Source organism: Littorina saxatilis, linkage group LG17 (assembly GCF_037325665.1).
Source record: "Littorina saxatilis isolate snail1 linkage group LG17, US_GU_Lsax_2.0, whole genome shotgun sequence".
NCBI lineage: Eukaryota > Metazoa > Mollusca > Gastropoda > Littorinimorpha > Littorinidae > Littorina > Littorina saxatilis.
The window spans coordinates 64,216,117-64,238,287 of NC_090261.1; the positions used below are offsets into that span (position 1 = coordinate 64,216,117).

General features: G+C 43.5%; 1 protein-coding gene and 1 long non-coding RNA gene across 2 annotated transcripts; both read right to left on the reverse strand.

Moving 5' to 3' along the window:
* Positions 1–1,486: 1,486 nt before the first annotated feature.
* LOC138952114 (uncharacterized) lies at positions 1,487–3,788 on the reverse strand. The gene is made up of 2 exons (XR_011451302.1): positions 3,618–3,788; positions 1,487–2,334 (listed from the first exon to the last, which is right to left on the reverse strand). It is a non-coding gene; the product is annotated as an uncharacterized lncRNA (long non-coding RNA).
* A 15,826-nt stretch (positions 3,789–19,614) lies between these two features.
* On the reverse strand, positions 19,615–20,991 carry LOC138953359 (12-(S)-hydroxy-5,8,10,14-eicosatetraenoic acid receptor-like). The gene has a single exon (XM_070325158.1). The coding sequence runs from the start codon at positions 20,989–20,991 to the stop codon at positions 19,615–19,617; it is 1,377 nt and encodes a 458-aa protein (XP_070181259.1).
* Between the last annotated feature and the right edge of the window lie 1,180 nt (positions 20,992–22,171).

A 22,171-nucleotide genomic window follows, 5' to 3' on the forward strand; every position in this document is an offset into this window, starting at 1 on the left:
GTTGGAACAACATATTAACAAGTTTATTATGTCACCTTTTAACGAAAATGCTTTATTTCACCCAAATCAGTCGGGGTTCAGAACTCATCATTCATGCCACACAGCACTTGTTTCTCTAGTTGATCAGTGGTTGAGCAAGATTAACGAAGATAAATTATGTGCTGCTCTCTTCGTTGACTTTGCTAAAGCATTTGATGTGATTCATCATGACCTACTTCTTAGGAAACTCGCACTGTACGGCCTTAGAAATAATACAATATCGTTAATCAAGTCTTTTCTTTCTGATCGAGTACAAGCTGTGTGCGCCAACGGCTCTATGTCTAGCATGCAGTCGGTAGGTTACAGCATTCCTCAGGGATCTGTACTCGGCCCTCTTCTCTTCACCATTTACATTAATGACCTTCCCCTACACATAAGCAGTAACTGTGAACTCTTCGCTGATGATACCACTATTCACACTTCCCACTCAAATGTGAAGGTATTGTCAAAACAACTTCAAGAAAGTGTTAACGAGCTTTTAGCGTGGACCGAATTAAACCACATGGCTCTTAATCCAGACAAAGCAAAAAGCATGCTTATTACCACCAGACAAAAACGCCAAAAGTTAAAATCTAAACTTCCACCTTTAACGATTGATAATCACATTGTTGAAGAAGTTAATAAACACAAAGTTCTAGGTGTTATTCTTGATAACGATTTATCGTGGACTGATCACGTTACAGGAGTATGTAAAGTACTTTCCAAGAGGCTTTTCTTGTTGTCCAGAATAAAACACTTCTTGAACAGGCATGGCAGGCAACTTTTCTTTAATGCTCACATTCAATCAATCATTGATTATGCATCAACACTATGGGATTGTGCGAGTGCAAAAACTCTAAAACCTTTATTTAGTATACATAAAAGAGCAATCAAAGTTATTTTACTACAAGTCTCGGTTTCCAACGAAGACTATAAACTATTAAACATCCTTCCTCGTAAATCAAGACTCATGTACAATAAAGGTGTTTTGATGCATAAACTCATAATTGGAAGAGCGCCTGCACCTCTTTCTTCTCAATTCACTTCCCACAATTTAAGAGACCCAACAAAAATGTATGCTCCTCGGCCTCGTATAGATCTTTTTAAGTCCAGCCTACTCTTTTCGGGGACTAATCTTTGGAATTCGCTTCCAAGCGGTCTCAGACATTCCGTCAATGCCAAGACTTTTAAAGACAGATATTTCTCATTCCTTATACATGGCACATTTTGTTCTCACTTAGCCTGAACACGTTTATATTGTTGATGCCTTATTTTTACCTTTCAGTAGATACATGTACCTAATTAATTTCATAACATGACTTATGTAACGATGCTACATTGTTATTATTTGCAACTTGTTCCATTGATTCCTCAGTTCACGGAATGTTTCTTCCCTCGAAGTTGCACACGTTTTTGCTTGATTGCTACAGTTTTCATTATGCCTTTGACAATAATATGTCATGTTCGCTTGTATTTATATATATATATGGGAATGTCGCTAAACCTGGAACAGTTAAGGAGAAACAGCCGTACCAGACAAAAAAATTATTATTGCAAAGCGTTTTTTATATTGTCACATACTAGACTCTATCAGTAAACAAACGAACAACATAAGATAAAATAAAAGTCACACAACTCATCAAACTGACCATTATAAAAATTTCTGCATTTGTTCCAGGTTGGACGCATGGGTGTGTAAAGTGGAACACTGTGTTGTCAAACTCGGAACACATGCAAAAACACACTGACTCTCTTTCTAGCTCTGTCTGTGTCTCACACACACATATATACACCCACACACTCTCAATCACACGCACATAATTACACATTGCCACACACACAAGATAAATTCATACGTCATAACATTTTGATTTAGCCATCTTATTTAAATGTCTGTTTTTCCACATAACATTGGATTTTTACCAAAGAAATAGTAAATTTGATAACAATTAATGCCTCAAATGTGAAAAAAATATAAATAAGGGCTAGGTCTAAACAAATCGGATAAAAAAAACTGTTTTTGTAAAACATGAAAAAAGAAGCTAAGAAACGATTTTTCACTCAATGTCCTTTTGTTTTCTACTTTCAGTGCAGTCCTCGTGTGATCAATGCCGTGTGTATACTGCTGGCACTGTATAATGTTCAAAGGCGTGTTGGTGCCACACAAGAAGCAGTACCAAGATATTTCGCAGCATAAAAGTCGTGACAGGAACACCAAATGTTCTTGATGCGCAACGCAAACCCATTTCCCCGTTTCTGACAGCCGACAACGCGCAGCCCATTTCTTCGGGTAGCCACCGTCCGGGTCCCAAAATACTGTAAAACAAATCAATCAACCATTCAATAAAAGGTATAGAAGGAAAAAATACAATAGGATTGGATTGGATTGGATTGGATAAGATTTACAGTCCAGTGAGGTTACCCTCATGGAAAACTGAAAAGAGAATTGAGTACGTGACTTAAACGGTTCTATGCTAAATGCCCCCCGGACAACTGCCCCCCCCCCCCCCCGGACAACAGTACTGCCCCCCGGACAACAGTACTGCCCCCTGGACATTTGCCCGCCTAGGACAATTGCCCCCCGTGACAATGAATTGCCCCCCATTCTTGTCTGTATGTTTAGCGAGTTATCAAGTGTTGTATTGTTGTCTAGAGGGTATTCATAGGTAATGGAAGTCTATAATTTGTTTTCTCAACGATATCTATATAATGCTTCCTGGTTTGAATACACACACACACACACACACACACACACACACACACACACACACACACACACACGCGCGCGCGCGCGCGCAAACACACACACACACACACATATACACACACACTCACACACATATAGACACATACACATAAATACTGTAAACACCCAGACAAAGACAAACTGACAGACATACACACAGACAAACCGACACAGACACTTGCACGCCCACACTTACGCCCGCATTTACACCAGCAAGCACACTCACAAACACACACACACACACACACACACACACACACACACACACACACACACACACACACACACACACACACACACACACACACACACACACACTCTCTTATTGAAGTGAACGGCTTTTGCAAAAACTTGCACGAAGAGTGGTGAGAAAAAAATTGGGGGGCAGGTGTCCGGGGGGCAGTTGTCCTCCCTCGGTGGGGGGGGGGGGGGCAGGTGTCCGGGGGGCAATTGTCCTAGTAGGGCAATTGTCCGGAGGGGGGGGGGGGGCAGTTGTCGGGGAACAATTATCCAGGGGGCAATTAGCCTGCCACGGACTAAAAACACCAGTGTTCACTTTATCGTTTGATGAGGGTAAGATGGAACAGAATGCGTCAAAGCTGGAACACTGTTCCATGTTTGCCTCTATATGTGTTCCAGCATAGCCGCATGGCACCTGCATGGATTTCGACTTTAGCTGTAGGATACATGTGACGTTTCCAATCTTTTTTCCCCGTTCATAGTGTAACACATTGATGTAGGTTTGTAATAGCAATCAACATTTTATGTGAACGTATATAGATAAAGAGTAATAAAACGAATTCTAGACAATAGAAATAAGAAGAAGAAGGGAGAAAAGTTAAAAAAAACGTACCTCTTCTTTGGTTTTGCCGCAGTTGCCATTTTTCTTTTTGCAATAACATCGGGAGGGGTCACTAGACATTTCTGCTAAAAAATGTTTCATGAATTGTTTCCCGTTGACCGCATATTGAGGTGTTCCAAGTTAGCCGACTGTTCCGGGATTGGCGACTTTCCCTTATATATATTTTTTTTTTAGTCTGTTAATCGTTTGCTTGTTCATCGTTTGTTTTTATTACTTCTTTAATTGATATTCCAACATTTTTAAAATGTATTATCATTAGATTAAACCCTCCCATGGGCGAGGGCTGGATGTAAAAAAGCACCTGTTTGCTTATGCCACTACCCTCGTAAATAAAGAAAAGAATTTGTCATTGTCATTGTCTCTCTCTCTGTCTCTCTTTCTCTCTCTCTCTCTCTCTCTCTCTCTCTCTCTCTCTCTCTCTCTCTCACACACACACACACACACACACACCAAATCACACACACACACACACACACACCCACACACACACACGCACACACCCACACACACACGCAATCACTCACTCTCTCACACAAACTTCATACACACAAAACACACACTCATACGCACATATAGACAGACGGTTTGAAAGTATGGTTTGAAACAGTTTTGCGTGACTAAAGGTCGCGGATTGGAATCCGGCCCGGGACGGTCATGGGTGAACTGTTTGAGCAGACGGTATCCATGTCCCACCCCCGTGTCACAACGCGGCGAGTATTGACCCGTTAAGGTCAACACTTGTTCTTTGTCCTTTCTTTTTAATAATAATTTGTAATATTATTTTTATTTACTTCTTTTTATGTTACTTTTTTTAAAAATCTTGTTCATGGTTTCAACTTCTACATGTTCTTTTATTGTGGGTGTATTGTTTTAATAATTGATTTATTTGACTTGTATAGATTTCTCTTTGGGTGCATATGACCTGATTGTTTGTTTGCTTGCTTGTTCCTTTGTATACATGTGTATTCAACGTTTCTTTCACCTGAATACATTTTTTTAAACTTTGTTTTTGTTTTTTGTTTGTTTGTTTGTTTGTTAGTTTATTTGTTTGTTTGTTTAATAATTTCTTTGTTTGTTTGTTTATTTGTTTCTTAATTCGTTTGCTTGAGTTTGTTTGTTTGTTTGTTTGTTTGTTTGTTTGTTTGTTTGATATCTGTTCGTGGTCTTTTTGACTTTATAAAAAATATTCATGTATCATTTAGCATTTTTATTATTCTTATTTTATGATTCATCATTGAATATTACATGTTTTATTTTTTTTTAAAGACAGATTGTTAACCTTTAGTCTTGTAAAATAAAGTTCGTTCGTTCGTTCGTTCTCTACCTCCCCTCCCCTCCCTCCCTCCCTCCCTCTCTCTCTCTCTCTCTCTCTCTCTCCCCCCCCCCCCCACACACACACACTCACACACACACACACACACTCGCTGCCTCCCTCCCTCCTTCCCTCCCTCTTCCTCTTTCTCTTTCCCCTCTCACCTCCACCTTATTTTTGTTAGACCTGGCAAAGTCCCGTGCCAGTATGAAGGCAAGGTGTTAGGGACTTGGCACCAACGTCCTCATTCGCAAACACATCGCGGAGGGGGGACATTTCTGTGTGGCATGAACATTGACCTTACAAAGTGTGATCTATCTGCTTTAGCGCTGACAGGTGGAGATAGTCGGGTAGAAGTATCAGTCAGGAGGGATTAGCGAAGACACCCCTGACCGTGATACCTACCCGGGCCCGTATTCTTGAAAAGTCTGCAACATTGTGTCCGTCAAAGTCAAACTGTCGTGTAACTACCGCCCGGTATTTGTTTATATCGCCCGGTAATTTTTGTTTTCCCCCGGTATTCATGTGAGTCTGGTAGAAGGTCGGCAGCTACCAGTGTTGGTTATTTTTAGAATAGGGGATTCCCCATGTTTGCTCTTCTCTGCGCATGCGTTACCGGCGTTTCCGCCGGCGCGTCAGTTTCAAAGTCAATAGTTAGTTAGTTAGCTGTTGCTTTTCGGGTCCAGCGGACCATAATAGGCCAAATCAGGATCCCTTCAAAGTCAATAGCAACAACCTAACAAACTAAATGAAATAAAAACAAGGTGTTTTCTTTTATTTAAAAATTTTTTTTTTTAACCTCAGTTGCATGGTTGCTGATACCGTTATTTTGTGTGCGCCTTCTCTCTATTTTTTTTGTTCAAGCCGGGAGCATCCTTCTTTATTGGTCTTTATATTTTCTCAATCAAATGTTTACATTTTTAATTTAACAAACTTTATCAATAAACTAATATCATGTTGACCAAAGATTTAAAAACCTAATTCCTGCCTAAAATTAATGTTAAAAATCAATTTTGATATTCCTTACAACGTACTCTCTTGCACATGAAGAAAATAAACAAAAATAAACAAATGACAAAGAGTAAGAAAGAGGTATGGGTCTCAAAATTTACTTCCTCCAATTCCTCGTATAGATCTTTATAAATCCAGCTTAGCTTTTTCAGGATCATCTCTGTGGAATTCTTTGCCAATAGAAATCAAACGATCCGCATCATTAAAGGCCTTCAAAAGGCAGTTGCACACACATTTGATCACACCATAAACTGCCCCTGATGTCTAGTTTCCATTATGTACTCGGATAATGTATGCAATGCTCCCAAGTGTTTTGTTTTTTATGTTTATACTCGACCATTATTTTGATGTTTTACTAGTTTATTACTTTGATTAGATACTGTTCCTTTTAGGTATGAAATGATAGCATGTGCATGTGTGTAGGTATGCGAGCGCACGCTCGCGCGCGCGAGCATGTGTGTGTGTATATCAGTGTAACATGTGTAAAATAGGATTGCACATAACTGGGCACATCACCATGAACTAATTTATACATAAAGACAGCCTTATTGTATGCAAGGTGGGTTTTTAGGGGAAGGAAATTAAGGCTGTTGAACTTCATTTCTGTAGACATGTGCGATTCATACAGGATAAGTTTTGCAGCACGACGGTACAAAGAATTGAGTTTCAATAAGTGAACATCACTGCAGCCATCCCACAATGTCGAAGCAAAATTAATATGAGGCATTATATGAGCATGAACGAACATGTTTAATGTTTCAGACTTCGCATAATGTTTGAGTTTTGACAACAAATACAAATTCCTTGATAACACTTTGCAGAGGCTGCTTATGTGTGTTTGCCATTTCATTTCTTCATCGACAGTTACACCAAGTATGCGATGTTCTTTAACTTGCTGTATTTGAGTTGTACCTAAGGACAGTTGTAATTTAAGAGGAATTAGCTGATGGTTTTGTCTTGTGGTAATAACAATGCTTTTAGTTTTTTTCTGGGTGCAGTATCATGGCATTTGATGTGCACCATTTCGCAACTTCGTTCAAAGTGTTCTTCAGGGAAGAATTTACTGATTCCAACGAGGTGTTACTGGTATGAATAGACGAATCGTCTGCAAAAAAACTCGCATTTGACTTGATCATCCGATACATGTAAAGGCAAAGCATTAACGTAAATACAAAAGAGAATAGGTCCTAATATAGACCCTTGAGGGACGCCATGTCTTACTAGTGCAGTAGACGAATTCTGGCATTGTAGAGTGACATACTGTGTCCGGTCAGCAAGTTACGATTTAAAGAAGTCACAGACCGAATCGTTTTTCAAATAATAGTGTAATTTTTTCAGCAATATGGAATGATCGACTAAGTCAAATGCTTTCTTAAAATCCAAAAACAATGCTCCTGTAACTTCAGACTTGTTCATTGCTGACAGCCAAGCTTCACAGAGAGACGTAAGAGCTGTGTGGCAAGAATGCTTGGACCGAAAACCGGATTGAAACTGATGGAACAAATTTTGTTCTTCCATGTAAGCAAGAAGATGCTTGTGCACATGCCTTTCTAATGGTTTTGACAAAACAGGCAGCAAAGAAATGGGTCTAAAATTACTTGGGTCTGAGAGATCTTTACATTTGGGAAGGGGTATGACTTTGGCGCTTTTCAATTGAGACGGAAAAAAGTTCTGCTCAATACTAAGGTTATAATTATACAAATGTGAGCGAATCCACAATATATGGTAGAGAAAGCTTCAATAACTTCACGGGTATTTTATCAGGACCCATGGACTTTTTATTCTTCAGGTTTTCAATAAATGTTCCGACCTTATGAACTGCAATTAGAGGAATGATAAACGCTTCATTGTTTAATCTGTTCCGCTGACAGTATTCGTCCAATTTTTCAAAACAGTCATATCATCTGTATCCGGAGAATATGTTTCTGCCACAGAAGCCTTCAATGTATCCGCTAAAGATATAAAATTATTATTAAATTCTTCCGCAGATAGTTTTGTTAGATTAGCAGTTGACTTTTTCCTAGATTTATCAAGGATTTCATTTACTGCCCGCCAAATTGTTGCAGTATCTTTCTTATCGGAAATCAATTTATCAAAGTAACCAGTTTTTGATTGTCTCACACGGTTTAACACCTCATTCCTCTGCTGTTTATATTCGTCTGTCATCTTATTTTCCTTGAAATAATCTCTCAGAGCCATCGCCTCTATAATATCTGATGTTAACCAAGGTGGAAGTCTGGCATGTTTTACTCTATGCTGACGCAGGGGCACGTGCTTATCTATAATTGTGCTTAAAATGCTATATAAGTGATTAAAAGCATCATCTGCAAGACTGAAATCATAAACGCTCTGAAATGGAGCTTCACTAAAATCACGAAAAAATGCAGACTCATCAAAATGTCTAAAACTTCTTTATCCCATGACCTGCCTCTTTGTCTCTGTTAGCTGAGGAGGTGATTATTCTGAATTATCCATCGCAACCATATGAATTATCCATCGCAACCGAGTTTCGATCTCAACTGTCATTGGTCATTGTCTTTGATTTCAGAGTACAATTGAATAATTTATAGAGGTCATCTGCATATTCAGAGTTTACAGATGGACTACTTTTTTCAACATACGACTGAAATATTTTATGGTGTCAAAGTCAATATCACGTATAGGTACAGGCCTACATGTGTCAATATTGAGAAAATAAAGAATACTTCATACGATACGCACATTCTGCATGGATTTAAAGAGCGGAGTAGAGATATTTCGCTGGCTGAAGCGACTGCATGGTCAAAGGCATGTTCAACGAGTATCGCGAGTGGGATCAAGGGACGATACTCCCTAATTTTTACACAGACAGCCATCTGCACAGAACCGTGAGAGAGAGAGAGAGAGAGAGCAATCAAAACACAACCCAGTCACCTGGTAGTTAGCTGGGAACCCGTTGAGATCCATTCCAACGCCCAAAAAATTATCAGAAGAGTCACCATGAAGTCAAATCAAACGTTAGGTTTTCTCATTTGGTTATTTGCTTTGGCTTTAAGTGTATTGCTTCGATTGATAGCTGAATCTGCTTGCAACCGTGCTGTTCAAGACTGTTCGAACTGTCGTCTGCTAGACGGGCTTGTGAGTTGTGTGAATCCGAGTCGAGTAAACTGCGGGGTTCAGCGACAAATGAGGGAGTGGCATCAAAATGAAAAGAAGAAGACGAAAAGAAGTTGGAGATACAGTTAAGATATATGGGGAAGAGAAGAGGATGTGAGGTGTTAGATGTAGCCAACCTTAGGTGTTCAAACTCAAGACCGGGACAAAGTAGAAAGCGATGTACCGCGACCGACTCTCAGTGCCGACATACAACTTCCAAGCTTTATTGTTTAACGTCTACAACAGGCGAAGTATTGAAGCTTTGGCTCACCTAAACCCGACGACTGAATATGTAAGTGATCCACGTGTGAAAACCGAAACAGAACAGCGCGATGACAGCCAACATTTCTATCCCCGACTGACAAACAGTAACACTGCATGCGAACTGACTTGGGTCAACGATCAAACCAGCACGGCCCGAACTGAATTTGTTGCGCTGCCATTGTCGTGCGCAATTCTGGTAAAAATATAAACCCGGTATGCCGAATTGAGTATAACGAAAGCCGATGTCAAATATACACAGGGATATTTTAAAATGACTTTCAAAATGTAAAAGCAGACAGCAGACCTTTTTATAAGCAATATGAATGACTGAATGTCCACGTACAAGTCGAATGACGCCGTCCATTATGCTGACAAATGGGAACTAGCTTTGCGCATGAATTCATTGACATGAATTTCGACTGCGGAGGCTTTTGGCAAGCTGAAAACAGGCACGGGCAGGTTTTAGTGGAAAAAGTAAGTGTTTTTAATGAAAACGTCGGAGTAATGGGATAAATAGCCTACACACCTCGTCCTGAATATCTTGCATATTTTCCCTCGGGTCGATTTTCAGTAATACCTGAAAATCGACCCTCGGGAAAATATGCAAGATAATCAGAACTCGGAGTGTGTAACCTATATGTATTCTATGGTCGTGTGGCCTTTTGGTCCTGATTTAGGCAAGCGCATAGAGACCGAACAAAAAATAGGCCTATGATCGCTGATACTGGAATTGGACACATACACATTTGAAACAATCTTCTTATTATCAGTATATATGTGATCAATAAGAGTTGCAGTTGTGTCTGTTATTCTTGTTGGAGAGAGAGAGAGAGAGAGAGAGAGAGAGAGAGAGAGAGAGAGAGAGAGAGAGAGAGAGAGAGAGAGAGAGAGAGAGAGAGAACTCGAACTCGTAAACTTAATACCGACGGATTATAGCCATCGGTTTATATGGTCCTTTCTTGCAGCTAGGCCTAGCTACAACGCAAACAAAACGAACAGCAAGAAATGAAAAACAACAACAACAACAGAAGAACAGATATATATATATATAAACTGAGCAACAAAATTACTGCACCTATTTTTGTACCCCAATTAAAACATTCATTCCCGTGTCATTTCCTTCAAACTTTATATGCCATTAAAGGCCTTTCACTTGGCTATCTGACACACCTTTCGGATCAAAGATTTCTGTTATAGGTATCACGTGAAAGAAGCCAAAGTAAGGCAACCCCCAAAATCGACCTGACCAATTAAAAAATCGACAAAAAGAATCAGAATAGGCTTAACTTGGCGACTGTTACATACGTTGAAAAAGCCAAATCAATTATCGCTCCAGCGCAGGTTGTTTTGGTTTGCTATCTTGTGTATCTCTGGTGTAATGTCGTTTCTACTGATGCAGGTGAGGAGCTCATGTGCAGTGGAAAACAAGTACACACAGATCCTGAACGCTTCGAAGCAATCCATTCAGGCATTGCTGAAATACAGCGCTTTTTGTCATGGTACCCCTCAAAACGGACGCATAAACCTCTCGTTTTGACTGCTCATGCGCTCCACACTTGCATCAGTAGAAATGACATAACACAAGAAATACGCAAGATAGAAAAACAAAACAATCTGTTGTGGATAGACAACTGTTGGCTTTCTCCTCGTTTGAAAAAGATGCCAAGTTAAGCCTATTCTGAATGTTTGTCAATTTTTTAATTAGTGCCTGACGTTTATGTCTTACCTATAAGAGAAATCTTTGATCCGAAAGGTGTGCCAGATAGCCAAGTGAAAGGCCTTTAATGGCATAGAAAGTTTGAATGAAATGACACGGGAATGAATGTTTTAGTTGGGATACGAAAATGGGTGCAATAATTGTTTTGCTCAGTCTATATACAGAGAGGCCAAAGTCGGGCAAAATAAGGCACGCACAAGCCTGTCCAAGAAGCACGATATTTTCGCTCACACTTTAACACATTTTTTGTCATCTGCTAGCTAAGCTTTTCTCAAGTGAACTCCGTTCAGCTGCAATGTACGGGTCAGACCTCAAGACACACTCGTCCCACAGCCACACACAAGACGCTCGTACTGCGTGGCCCTGGCAGCTCTGATCAGAACACACTAACCGATGCTGAGTCGCTCGCTGGAATGGATTATGCACTTCACAATGTGTCCGATGTTTTGACAGGAACTGAAGTAAGAGATATAAATGCTGTAAACCTGGTAAGTTAATTGTTATTTTCGTAAGCGAGTCAGACCTCTCTGTCCCTGTCTCTCTGTCTCTGTCGCTCTGTCTCTGTCTCTCTGTCTCTATATCTGTCTCTGTCTCTCTGTCTCTGTCCCTGTCTCTCTGTCTCTGTCATTGTCTCTGTCATTGTCTCTGTCTCTGACTCTGTCTGTCGGTCTTTCTCCTTGTCACTCTCTGTCTCTGTCTCTCTGTTTCTGTCTGTCTGTCTCTGTCTCTGTCTCTGTCTCTGTCTCTGTCTCTGTCTGTCTCTGTCTGTCTCTGTCTCTCTCTCTCTCTCTCTCTCTCTCTCTCTCTCTCTCTCTCTCTCTCTCTCTCTCTCTCTCTCGCTTTCTCTCTCTGTTTGTCTGCTTGCGTCTGTGTGTTTATGTGTCTCTGTCTGTTCGTGTCTATGCTTGTCTGTGTGTTCATGTGTCTCTGTCTGTTCGTGTCTATGCTTGTCTGTGTGTTCATGTGTGTCTTTATATGTGTGTGTGTAGAGGGGGGGGGGGGTGCGTGTCTCTGTGTGTCTCTGTATGTCTGTTTGTCAGTGTGTGTTTGTGTGTCTGTGTGAATGTGAGTGTGATCTTGTGTTTCTTTATGCATGTGTGTGTGTGTGTGTTTCTGTATGCATGTGTGTGTATGTTTGTGTGTGTGCGTGTGTGTGTTTCTGTCTGCATGTATGTGTCTATGTGTGTGTGTGTGTATGTGTGTGTGTGTATATGTCTGTGTGTGTATGTGTGTGTGTGTGTGTGTGTGTGTGTGTTTCTGTATGCATGTATGTGTTTCTGCGTGTCTGTGTGTTTGAGTAACTGTGTATGTGCATGTTTGTGTCTGTGCGTGTCTGTATGTGCGTGTCTGTGTGTCTGTGCGTGTGCACATCATCGTGCTACTTTGACCGATTCATCCTTTAACACGAAATGACCTTTCCCTCAGAGCCTGGCTGCCATAGCTGTCAACACGACCCCCACCCCTGTCCTCACCATCACGATGTCTCCACCAGACGACTCAACAACCCCCACCGTCCTGGCCGCTGTCGTTGCTGTAGTCGCTGCCATCACCATCCTCCTCGTCGCCATCGTCACCATCTGCTGTCGTTCCCGTGGCGACCAGGTCACGGATGACGTGGCACACAGCGAGCCCTCTGACGTCAGCTCACAGGACGAGAAGAGTGACGTCACTTCCAAGATGATGGACGTGGAGCGATTCCGAGGCGACCTGTACCTGTCCCTGAACACAACCTGCGAGAAATCCTCACTGGGCGAGTACAGCAAAGCCTGGAACAAGACGCTCAGTTCCATAGAGGGTAGCGGATACCATACTACCTCCGAGTACGGAGTTATCAGCACGACCTTCTGGGAGAAGACGACAACGTGCATAGAAGACAGTGAATTCAGTGAATTGTCTCTGTCGTGGGTGGACGAATGCAGAAACGGTCGCATCTACGACCTGACGAGCAGCTCCAACGATACTGGGAGATTCAGCAAAAGCTTCAACAGGTCTGTCAACACGAGCTGCAGTGACAGCAGTTTCGACACGTCGCTGTACCGCCACAGCGGCAGGACGTTCGACAAGCTGCCTTTGGGCGCGGAGAGCGACAGCGACCTCAGCAGCGACTCTTCGTCCGACACCGACTCCCAGTGCCTAGGTTGGTTGCTAGGCAGCGTGGACCTGATGGAGGTGATAGTGGAGGAGCAGGAGGGGGAGGAGGGGGAGGAATCACTCCTCACCACCACCAGCAGCGACGCCGACCACAGCATCAAGGATAACGGTGACGACGCGGACGTTGAATCGGGTCGGGAGTCTAGTGACGCAGGGAGCCAGACGTTGTTTCACTCGTGTACCGAGGGGAGGAGAGGCCCGCCCAGCGTGCTGGACACGGCCTTCACCCACAGCGCGGCGTCCACTCGGTACGACAGCTGTAAAGAGTATCCCCAGCCTGCTTCTTCCACGGAGAACCAACTGCGCGACCTTGCTGAAGGTCAAACTACAAAAGAGGTTGACATGCCTGCAGAAGGTCATATCCTCACGGGACAAAATACAGGTTCTTTTCACACCCCAAGTCAAAGTGAAACTCTCAGTTACACCAGTCAGTGTCCTCAATGTCCCATGCCAGGTTACAGCCTTGGACAAGGTCATGCGAAGGACGGCAGTCAGTGTTTTAAAAGTCCGGGTCAAGGTCAAGTTATCGACGGTCGCCAGTGCTCTGAAAGTCCCGTCAGAGTGTATAGCCCGGTTCAAGGACATGCAAAGGACGACAGACAGCCCAATGACAGTCCGGATCAAGGTCGTAGCCCGGGTCAAGGTCATAGCCCGGGTCAAGCCCACAGCCCGGGTCAAGCCAGCCTGTGCTCGGGAACGAGTGGCGAGGTGAGCAGCGGGTGTTTCGACCTGAGCTACGTGGCATTCCACACCCTGCAGCTGTCAGGCTCCGACGACTCCACCATGCAGCCCGTCTACGACTGCTTCGACCCTCACGTCAGGGCGGAGTCCAGGCAAGCCCCGCCCACAGCTCACTGCAAGCCCCGCCCTCTGTCCCCCTCATCCTCCCTGTCGGACTCCACGGTCAGCAGTTCTCCTTAGACTCGTCAGGCCGGAGAGCAGAACAGTCTCGTCCACAGCCCACCTGTTGTCTCTGGACAGGCTGTGTCTTGTGGCTTTTGCTGGCAACAAAACTACACATTGTGAATAGGTAGAATTGCAGAGAGTTGTGTGTGACGACAGTTGCACGATAGAAACAAAACATAATACATCACCATATAAGGCGGCGTTATAAGAGAGACAGAGATGCCACGAATGAAGCCAGCATTGCCCCGTGAGTATGAACTCGAGCAGTTAAGCGACGTCCGCTTCACATAAGCTACTGACTCTGCTTTACCAGAAATCCCATGAAATGTGCTGGTCGGGACGAATGATTTCTCAGACCGACAGTTCTGCATTATGTCAGATATTTCATCAAGAGACGGCGAGGGACGTGAATGCATGCCCGGTTTGAACATATGTGTCAAACTGTCATTGGAAAAGAAAACATCGCATGAGGTCTGTTTCCACGAAAATGAACGTTTTGTTTTTTTACAGCGACGGTTAAAAATGTGTGCCTGCGATGTTCTCACTCAATCACCTGTCTGAGTAACTAATTTTAACGATTGTTTTTACTTTTATAATTATGTTTTGCCTTGTTCGTGTTACCCTTTTTGGGGAGTAGTTATTTATTTATTGTTATATGTGCAAATTGTTTATGTAAGCAAAAGGTCTTACATAGTCATAATTAGCACGTTTTTAAGATGTATTCTAAGTCCACGTTTAATTTACATTGTCCGGTTTGATTTACGGCTGTTGATCTTGATTTTATTGCTTCTCATGCTCCACTGCTTGGACTTGCTGCTCAATCATGCAGAACGTGTATGAGCCTATCTAATATCAGCAATTCTGGACGCTCAAATACTTTTAATGTGTACGTCTTGTTTTGAAACCAATTTTAACATACATTTTTACATTGTTGAAAGTGTGTGCATTCGCATGCGTATTTATCGTCTAACATTTTACTGACTCAACTCAACTCAGCGCTTGCCACGATACACTGGTTAGGCCTACTATGGTTTTCGTTTACAGTTGTTCATTCATGATCGTTTGAACGTGCGGAGATACGTGTTATGGCAACTGCCATCGGTGTTGTTTGTGAACGCTCTTGCTTGTGAGCTACAATATGATTATTATAAACACCGCGAAATGTTTGAACTGGTTTTATATCGTGTGTGTGTATGTGTGTATGTGTATATGTGTGTGTGTGTGTGTGTGTGTGTGTGGGTGTGTGTGTGTGTGTGTGTGTGTGTGTGTGTGTGTGTGTTCGTGCATGGGATCACCAGTATGATAATGCATAATGATATTTCAAAACCCATCACACACAACAACAACGCACCAGACAGCTTTCCATTGCGAACTCACTATTTTACAAATTAAATCTGTTCTCAAAGTGTAACGAAACCAAACATTCGAATGAGAAGGGACATAATCCAATCTGGAAAAAGATGTTTTGAGGCGGGTGATGTCCCTTGAGCCAACCACGACGTTGTTTGTTGTGTGTGTATTGCTCAGTGATTCGTTTGTTTGTGGTTGTATTTAACATCCCAACATAGATGTCGTGCCGAATTCAAGGAATTGCCGAAAACGCGTAAAGGCCCCTAAAATGTCACAATTTTGCGAAATCAACAGCCACTTTTTGGTTTTAAAGTTCTCAAATACCTTGGAGATCAACAGCCACGTTTTGGTTTTAAAGTTCTCAAATACCTTGGAAATCAACAGCCACTTTTTGGTTTTAAAGTTCTCAAATACCTTGGAAATCAACAGCCACTTTTTGGTTTTAAAGTTCTCAAATACCTTGGAAATCAACAGCCAATTTTTGGTTTTAAAGTTCTCAAATACCTTGGAAATCATCACACTTAGACAGCTAGATACTCGAATGGATAGATATCACAATTATCGATAAGTTATGGCAAAAAATGTAGCTTTTGTGCATTTCCGGAGTTATGCTCGACACAGACCAACATAGACGATAAAAACCATAATAGGGAGGTACAGTAATGTTTTGGTGACACAGAGTAAAAGACTGGCTGCCGCTTTTGCGAAATGGACACATTCTGGAAGCCTTTACGCATTGTCGGCAAAACGCTGCCGATTTCACGTAATAGGCACCGTTTTGCTGATTACGCGAAATGGGCAAAAATATTGTCGATTCCGCGAATTCGGCAATTCCGTGAATTCGGCACGACATAGATATGCAGGACCGCGAGAGTTTGGAGCTCACAGAGTGATTTAAGCGTGTGATATGTTTGCAGTAAGACTGAATGAAGTTGAGAATTGTCAAGGCTTGTCCCTTCTCTTTTGATATGGCTGTGTGTCGCAATCACGGTCAAACAACTTTCTCTACCTCGCGGACGCATTTAACAACAGGGGACACCACTCGTAAATGAACATCTTTTTGTCTCGTTAATTAAGTAGAAACCCTTTTCTTTTAAATTCCAGGAATCTCTAGTTTTGTCCCAAATTGTGATGTTTTACGAAAGTTACTTTCACTCATCTCGCACAGATTTTAAAGGGTAGGATAATGTTGTTGGGCGGAAAAGCAGAAAAACAGCCGCGTCTCATTATACGACACTTAAATGTTTGACAATACTGTAGCTACAACAATGTTCTTGGACGGTAGCCGTATTAAAACAACATGCAGACGAATTTGGATTTGAGTACCGCTAAACAGTCTGTGTTCTCAAAGAGTGGATCAAGGTTACAATCTATATTCATTGTACTATTATTCATTACACACACACACACACACACACACACACACACACACACACACACACACACACACACACACACACACACACACACACACACACACTAACACACACACACACACACACACACATACTAACACACACACACACACACACACACACACATACTAACACACACACACGTGTACACACACACACACACACACACACACACCCACACACAAGAATATCAAGACCGCGCTCATAAAAGCAGGTATAGGGGCCTACTGGTACATGGTGTCCGCTCAAACGAACTTAAGAACACACATATAGCACTCCGCAATAGTTACATATCAACATTTTATTTACACCCTTAGCTGCACAAATAACGTGCAAACAATGTGGTCCGTCCACACAAATAACGTGCAAACAATGTGGTCCGTCCACACAAATAACGTGCAAACAATGTGGTCCGTCCACACAAATAACGTGCAAACAATGTGGTCCGTCCACACAAATAACGTGCAAACAATGTGGTCCGTCCACAGCGCGGCTTTGTATTGTCCTACCCAGCTGGGTAAGACGAAGATTGAGCGGGCTGACCTGAATTTTTGCCGCCCGGAATGCTGACGTCACTGTCCATTTGTCACGTGCAGAGTGACACGTGGGTCAGACAGGTCAGGTACAAAGACACGCTGACACAATTACACTCACCTTAAAACTTATACCCATACTGCTCGCACCAATGCTACACACTCGCGCACATGGCACACACACACACACACACACACACACACACACACACACACACACACACACACACACACACTCACACAAAGTTGACTCATACATACACACGAAAATAGCAAATCAAAGATAGGTATGTTCTCATTGCTGAGCTCAGCGCTCTCTCTAGCCTTAATGCTACATACCACATCCTACATTTATATCTTTCTAAAACGAAAGAGCAAAACATGAAATACTTGCTTTTTCAACTTATACTTCCTGAGTATAATTATGACAGGTAACCGCGTGAGAATCGTTTGTAAAATCACAGCTTGAGATTGGGGGAGACAACCTCCCTTTCTTTGCACGAAATTCGCGTTGTATTGAAAGGTAGGGGAAAGGCTCCTAATATGGACCGGCTCCTAATATGGACCACCTCCTGTTCTGACAAACTAACGGCGCTAGAGCGCTCAAAACAATTTCATTCGCTGTATTCACCCTCTCTGGATAACTTGCACATGTCAAAACAGTTGCAGAAACACAAACCTCAAAACCGTTAGTTTTTTTCTCTTTTTTCACTTTTGGCAGCGTTCACTCTAAATTTGCCGCCTAAAACGGACTCGTTTCTGTCCACAGCCAAAGCTTTTATCACACAAAAATTGCTATATATGACAGCTAAGACGGTATTTGTTACATTTTAGCAGTGTTGACCCCGAGTTTCTACTGCAAATAAAAAATAATAGCAAAATCTCAAAGTATGTGCGAGTCCCCTAATATGGACCACCTTCAACAAATCGAAGAAAATAAAAGCTAAAGGCTATTTTCATTAATTCATTAAGAAGCTTGCTGGAAATAACCTATAACTAGCCCTCGAGATTTAAAAAAAATATAACAAAAAGTCTTCTTTTCGTGGAAGTTGATAATTTCATAGCTTCTTTAGCTTCCTGGTGTGCTTCAAATAATGCTCTCATCGACCCGAAACAGATAAATCTAAAGCATATTTTAATTAGTCTGACTTGTACACTAAATTGTATCATGTTATTTTGAAGTATAGGGGGCTTTTTACAGTGATTCGTGAAGGCCGCTTGACTGGTCCATATTAGGCGCCCAGGCTCCTAATATGGACCATTTGTGATTTTTTTCTGTATTTAATTTTTGCTGAATGTCTATCAAAGCTATTTCACTCTAATTAGTCCTAACGGTTAACCTAAGAGAGAAGGACTACCAAACACAAAATGAAACTTCTTCGCAAGAAAACAAGCTAGTTATCAGCATGAAACAAAAAGTGGTCCATATTAGGAGCCCTTCCACTAATCCCCAGAAAAGGTTCACTTAAAGGCACAGTCAACCTCCCGTAAACCATCACAGACACTATCAGGCTTTTACACACAGTACAAACACCCTTTCATTTAAACACTCACTACTTGAGAACATCCTAGGTGTCCTCCGGAAAGAGCGAGCAATTTTCAAAGAATTTATTTTTGCATGGTTTATCTTACCCCTGAGCCATCGTGAACCCGTGTGATCCAGTTTTCTTTTTTTCACAATTTAGTCATCAGTTTGTGATTTCAATGCGACTCGCTGTAAGGTTATCTGCAATAGCACTTTATTGTGTACCTCTGAATCTAAAACGCAACACACGGCTGCAAGTCACACGAACTGGAGCGGTGGCGGTTGAGCGTTCAGAGGAACTGGCGCTATGCAGAACCGTCGTCTGCTACGGGAAAGACGTTTTGCGTGACACGTTTACGAACTTCGAATTGTACTGATCGTGTCATGATGATGTAACATGCTGTCAATTTATTATTATTTAAAAGTTAGGTCTAGCATCAAAACGAGGCGCCTGATAGTCCGTTCGGATAGTCCACGAAAATAAATTCTTTGAAAATGCCTCACTCTCGACAGAAAGCAGCCAGGATGTTCCCGTTCGGTGAGCGTTCAAATGGAAGTATGCTTGCACTGTATGTAGATGCTCGGGGAGCTCAGTGATGGTTTACGGGAGGCTTACTGTGCCTTTAAGCTCAAAGATCATCGTATCTTCCTCAGAATGTTCTCTTTGCTTCAAAGGTCTGTCGAAGAAACACTATTTCTTGAATTTATCTGACGATTGGAGGTATGACGCCCAAAGTGCGACCCGTGGCGGTCTTGCCACGACATGAATGCATCTCCTGAAGTCATCAGCTCGACAAAACTTGGGGCAGTCGCTGGGAACTTGAAGCACACCGTTCTGACAATAGGACTTGTGCCATCAAAAGAACTGGTGCTGGTCAGAGGATACCGCGAAGACACGTGCTCAAAGCCTGGACTGTGGGACTCCACTGGGCAACTCCCGTCCTTTCTCCTGTGGCTACCGTACGTCAGTCTCCCCGCGCGGCAGCACCAGCAGAACCACAGTCGCATGAGGACGAAGAACTCCTTCCTGAAGTGGCGGCCGCTGCCGCAGTAGAGGAGGAAGTTGACTGTTGAGTTGGCGTACCACAGCATGTTGGTGACAGCCCACACCAGCTCTGCACGGGCCAACAGCTGGGGGTCACGGTCGATTGCGTCCCCCCGCTGCTGGTGCCACAGGATGTAGACGTAGATGGGCGAGGTGAGGAGCAGGAAGGACAGGGACAGGAAGGGCACCGCCGTTGTCATGGACGCCGCCAGCCTCTTCCTGGTGTTGCTGTACACCGCCAGGTGGCGCAACTCTCGCTCCGAGGCGCGCAGACCCCGGATGAGGAAGACGTTGCAGACGACAAGGACGAGCGAGGGCAGGACGCATGACGTCATCAGGTCCACCATGGACCACACCACGGCCAGCGTCTCGGCCAGCTGGACGCCGTCACGGTCCGTGGTCACGGTGCAGAAGCCGTCAGGGTGCGCGCCCGGCACGTGACCCCCGATCAGCACGTGGAGCTGCAGCAGACATGACGTGACGATGATGGCGGCCAGAACCCTGCCGCGGACTTTGAGGGAGCAGCACGACGCGACCCTCTGGGGCCGGGTGACGGACACCGCGCGCTGAGCCGTGACGGCCACCAGCAGCCAGGCCGACACGCTGTTGGCGGCGTTCATGACGAAGGTGAGCACCTGGCAGGGCAGCACGTGCAGGTGGCGCAGGTCGCAGTCAAAGATGTAGAAGCACATGTCGAAGAGCAGACCGGACAGCAGCAGACACAGGTCAGCCACGGCCAGGGTCAGCAGGAAGGGCAGCTGGGCTGACCCCTGGCTCCACATCCTGCGTAACACCGCGATGGTCACCAGGTTGCCGGGCACCCCCACCCCGAGCAGCACGGGTGGCCCGTAGTGCCAGATGTAGGTGAAGGCCGCGTACTCCGGGTAGCCCATCAGGTCCTCCGCGCTGAACCCACCCGTCACGTTGGCTGAGGCGTTGACCTTTGTCCACGCCCTGGCCTGGTTTCTCTGACTCATGAAGGCGAAGTTCTTGGCAGCCATGCCTCTTGTCTTGCTTCACTCCCGGAAACAGAACTGCGAATGTCTTAGACAAGTGCTGACTTGTACACACGCATGCTCAACAGTTTAGAAACTTCACAGTCTCCCATCACAGCTCGTATAATCACAACACTGCTGAGCGGCGAGGTTTCGGAGATATTTCGTCATTCACACAAAAGTGAACTGTGTAAAAAAATGTGTCTTCTGGTCAGAAAATTCCAGATTTCACACGACCGATAGTGGGAGATACAACACACCCCGTCAGAACAATGTACTTATGTGTCGTAGCGCATAGCAACGGTCGGACGCAGCACTGCCGCAGTCACGTCCCGTGCTGTGCGTCGCGCTGCGTGCTGCTGGCTGCAGCCAAGTAAGTCAGTGATGTGGGGCAGTGTTAGTCATGTGGTGTTTACCATACATACTTTATGTTGATGTACCATTTGCGTAAATAATACGTTTGCTTTCATGCCTTTTAGGACTTTCCAGAACAAAAGTGATCGTCCATGGTTTGTTTTTCTTTTCTTTTTACATTTAGTCAACTTGGAATAAAAGCATTTGGTCACGCATTCTCCGATTCAGTCCGGTCCAAGGAATTGCATTTCAGCATGGAAACTTAAATATTAGGGCACACACACATGGAAACTTAAATATTAGGGCACACACACACACACACACACACACATACACACACACACACACACACACACACACACACACACTACAACATTGAGTTTTACACATGTGTATTAACGTAAGCGTGTCCAACAACAAAGACTGTAGGTGTGTATTTTGGGGACACTCTTGTCGGAAACTGACAAATGACACGGCAGGTGTTCGACCCGTTTCCTGTCAACACGACTACTCACACTAGATTGCCTATTCCATGCAGTATAGGCCGACCCGTTTCCTGTCAACACGACTACTCACACTAGATTGCCTATTCCATGCAGTATAGGCCGAACCGTTTCCTGTCAACACGACTACTCACACTAGGTTGCCTATTCCATGCAGTATAGGCCGACCCGTTTCCTGTCAACACGACTACTCACACTAGGTTGCCTATTCCATGCAGTATAGGCCGACCCGTTTCCTGTCAACACGACTACTCACACTAGGTTGCCTATTCCATGCAGTATAGGCCTACCCGTTTCCTGTCAACACGACTACTCACACTAGGTTGCCT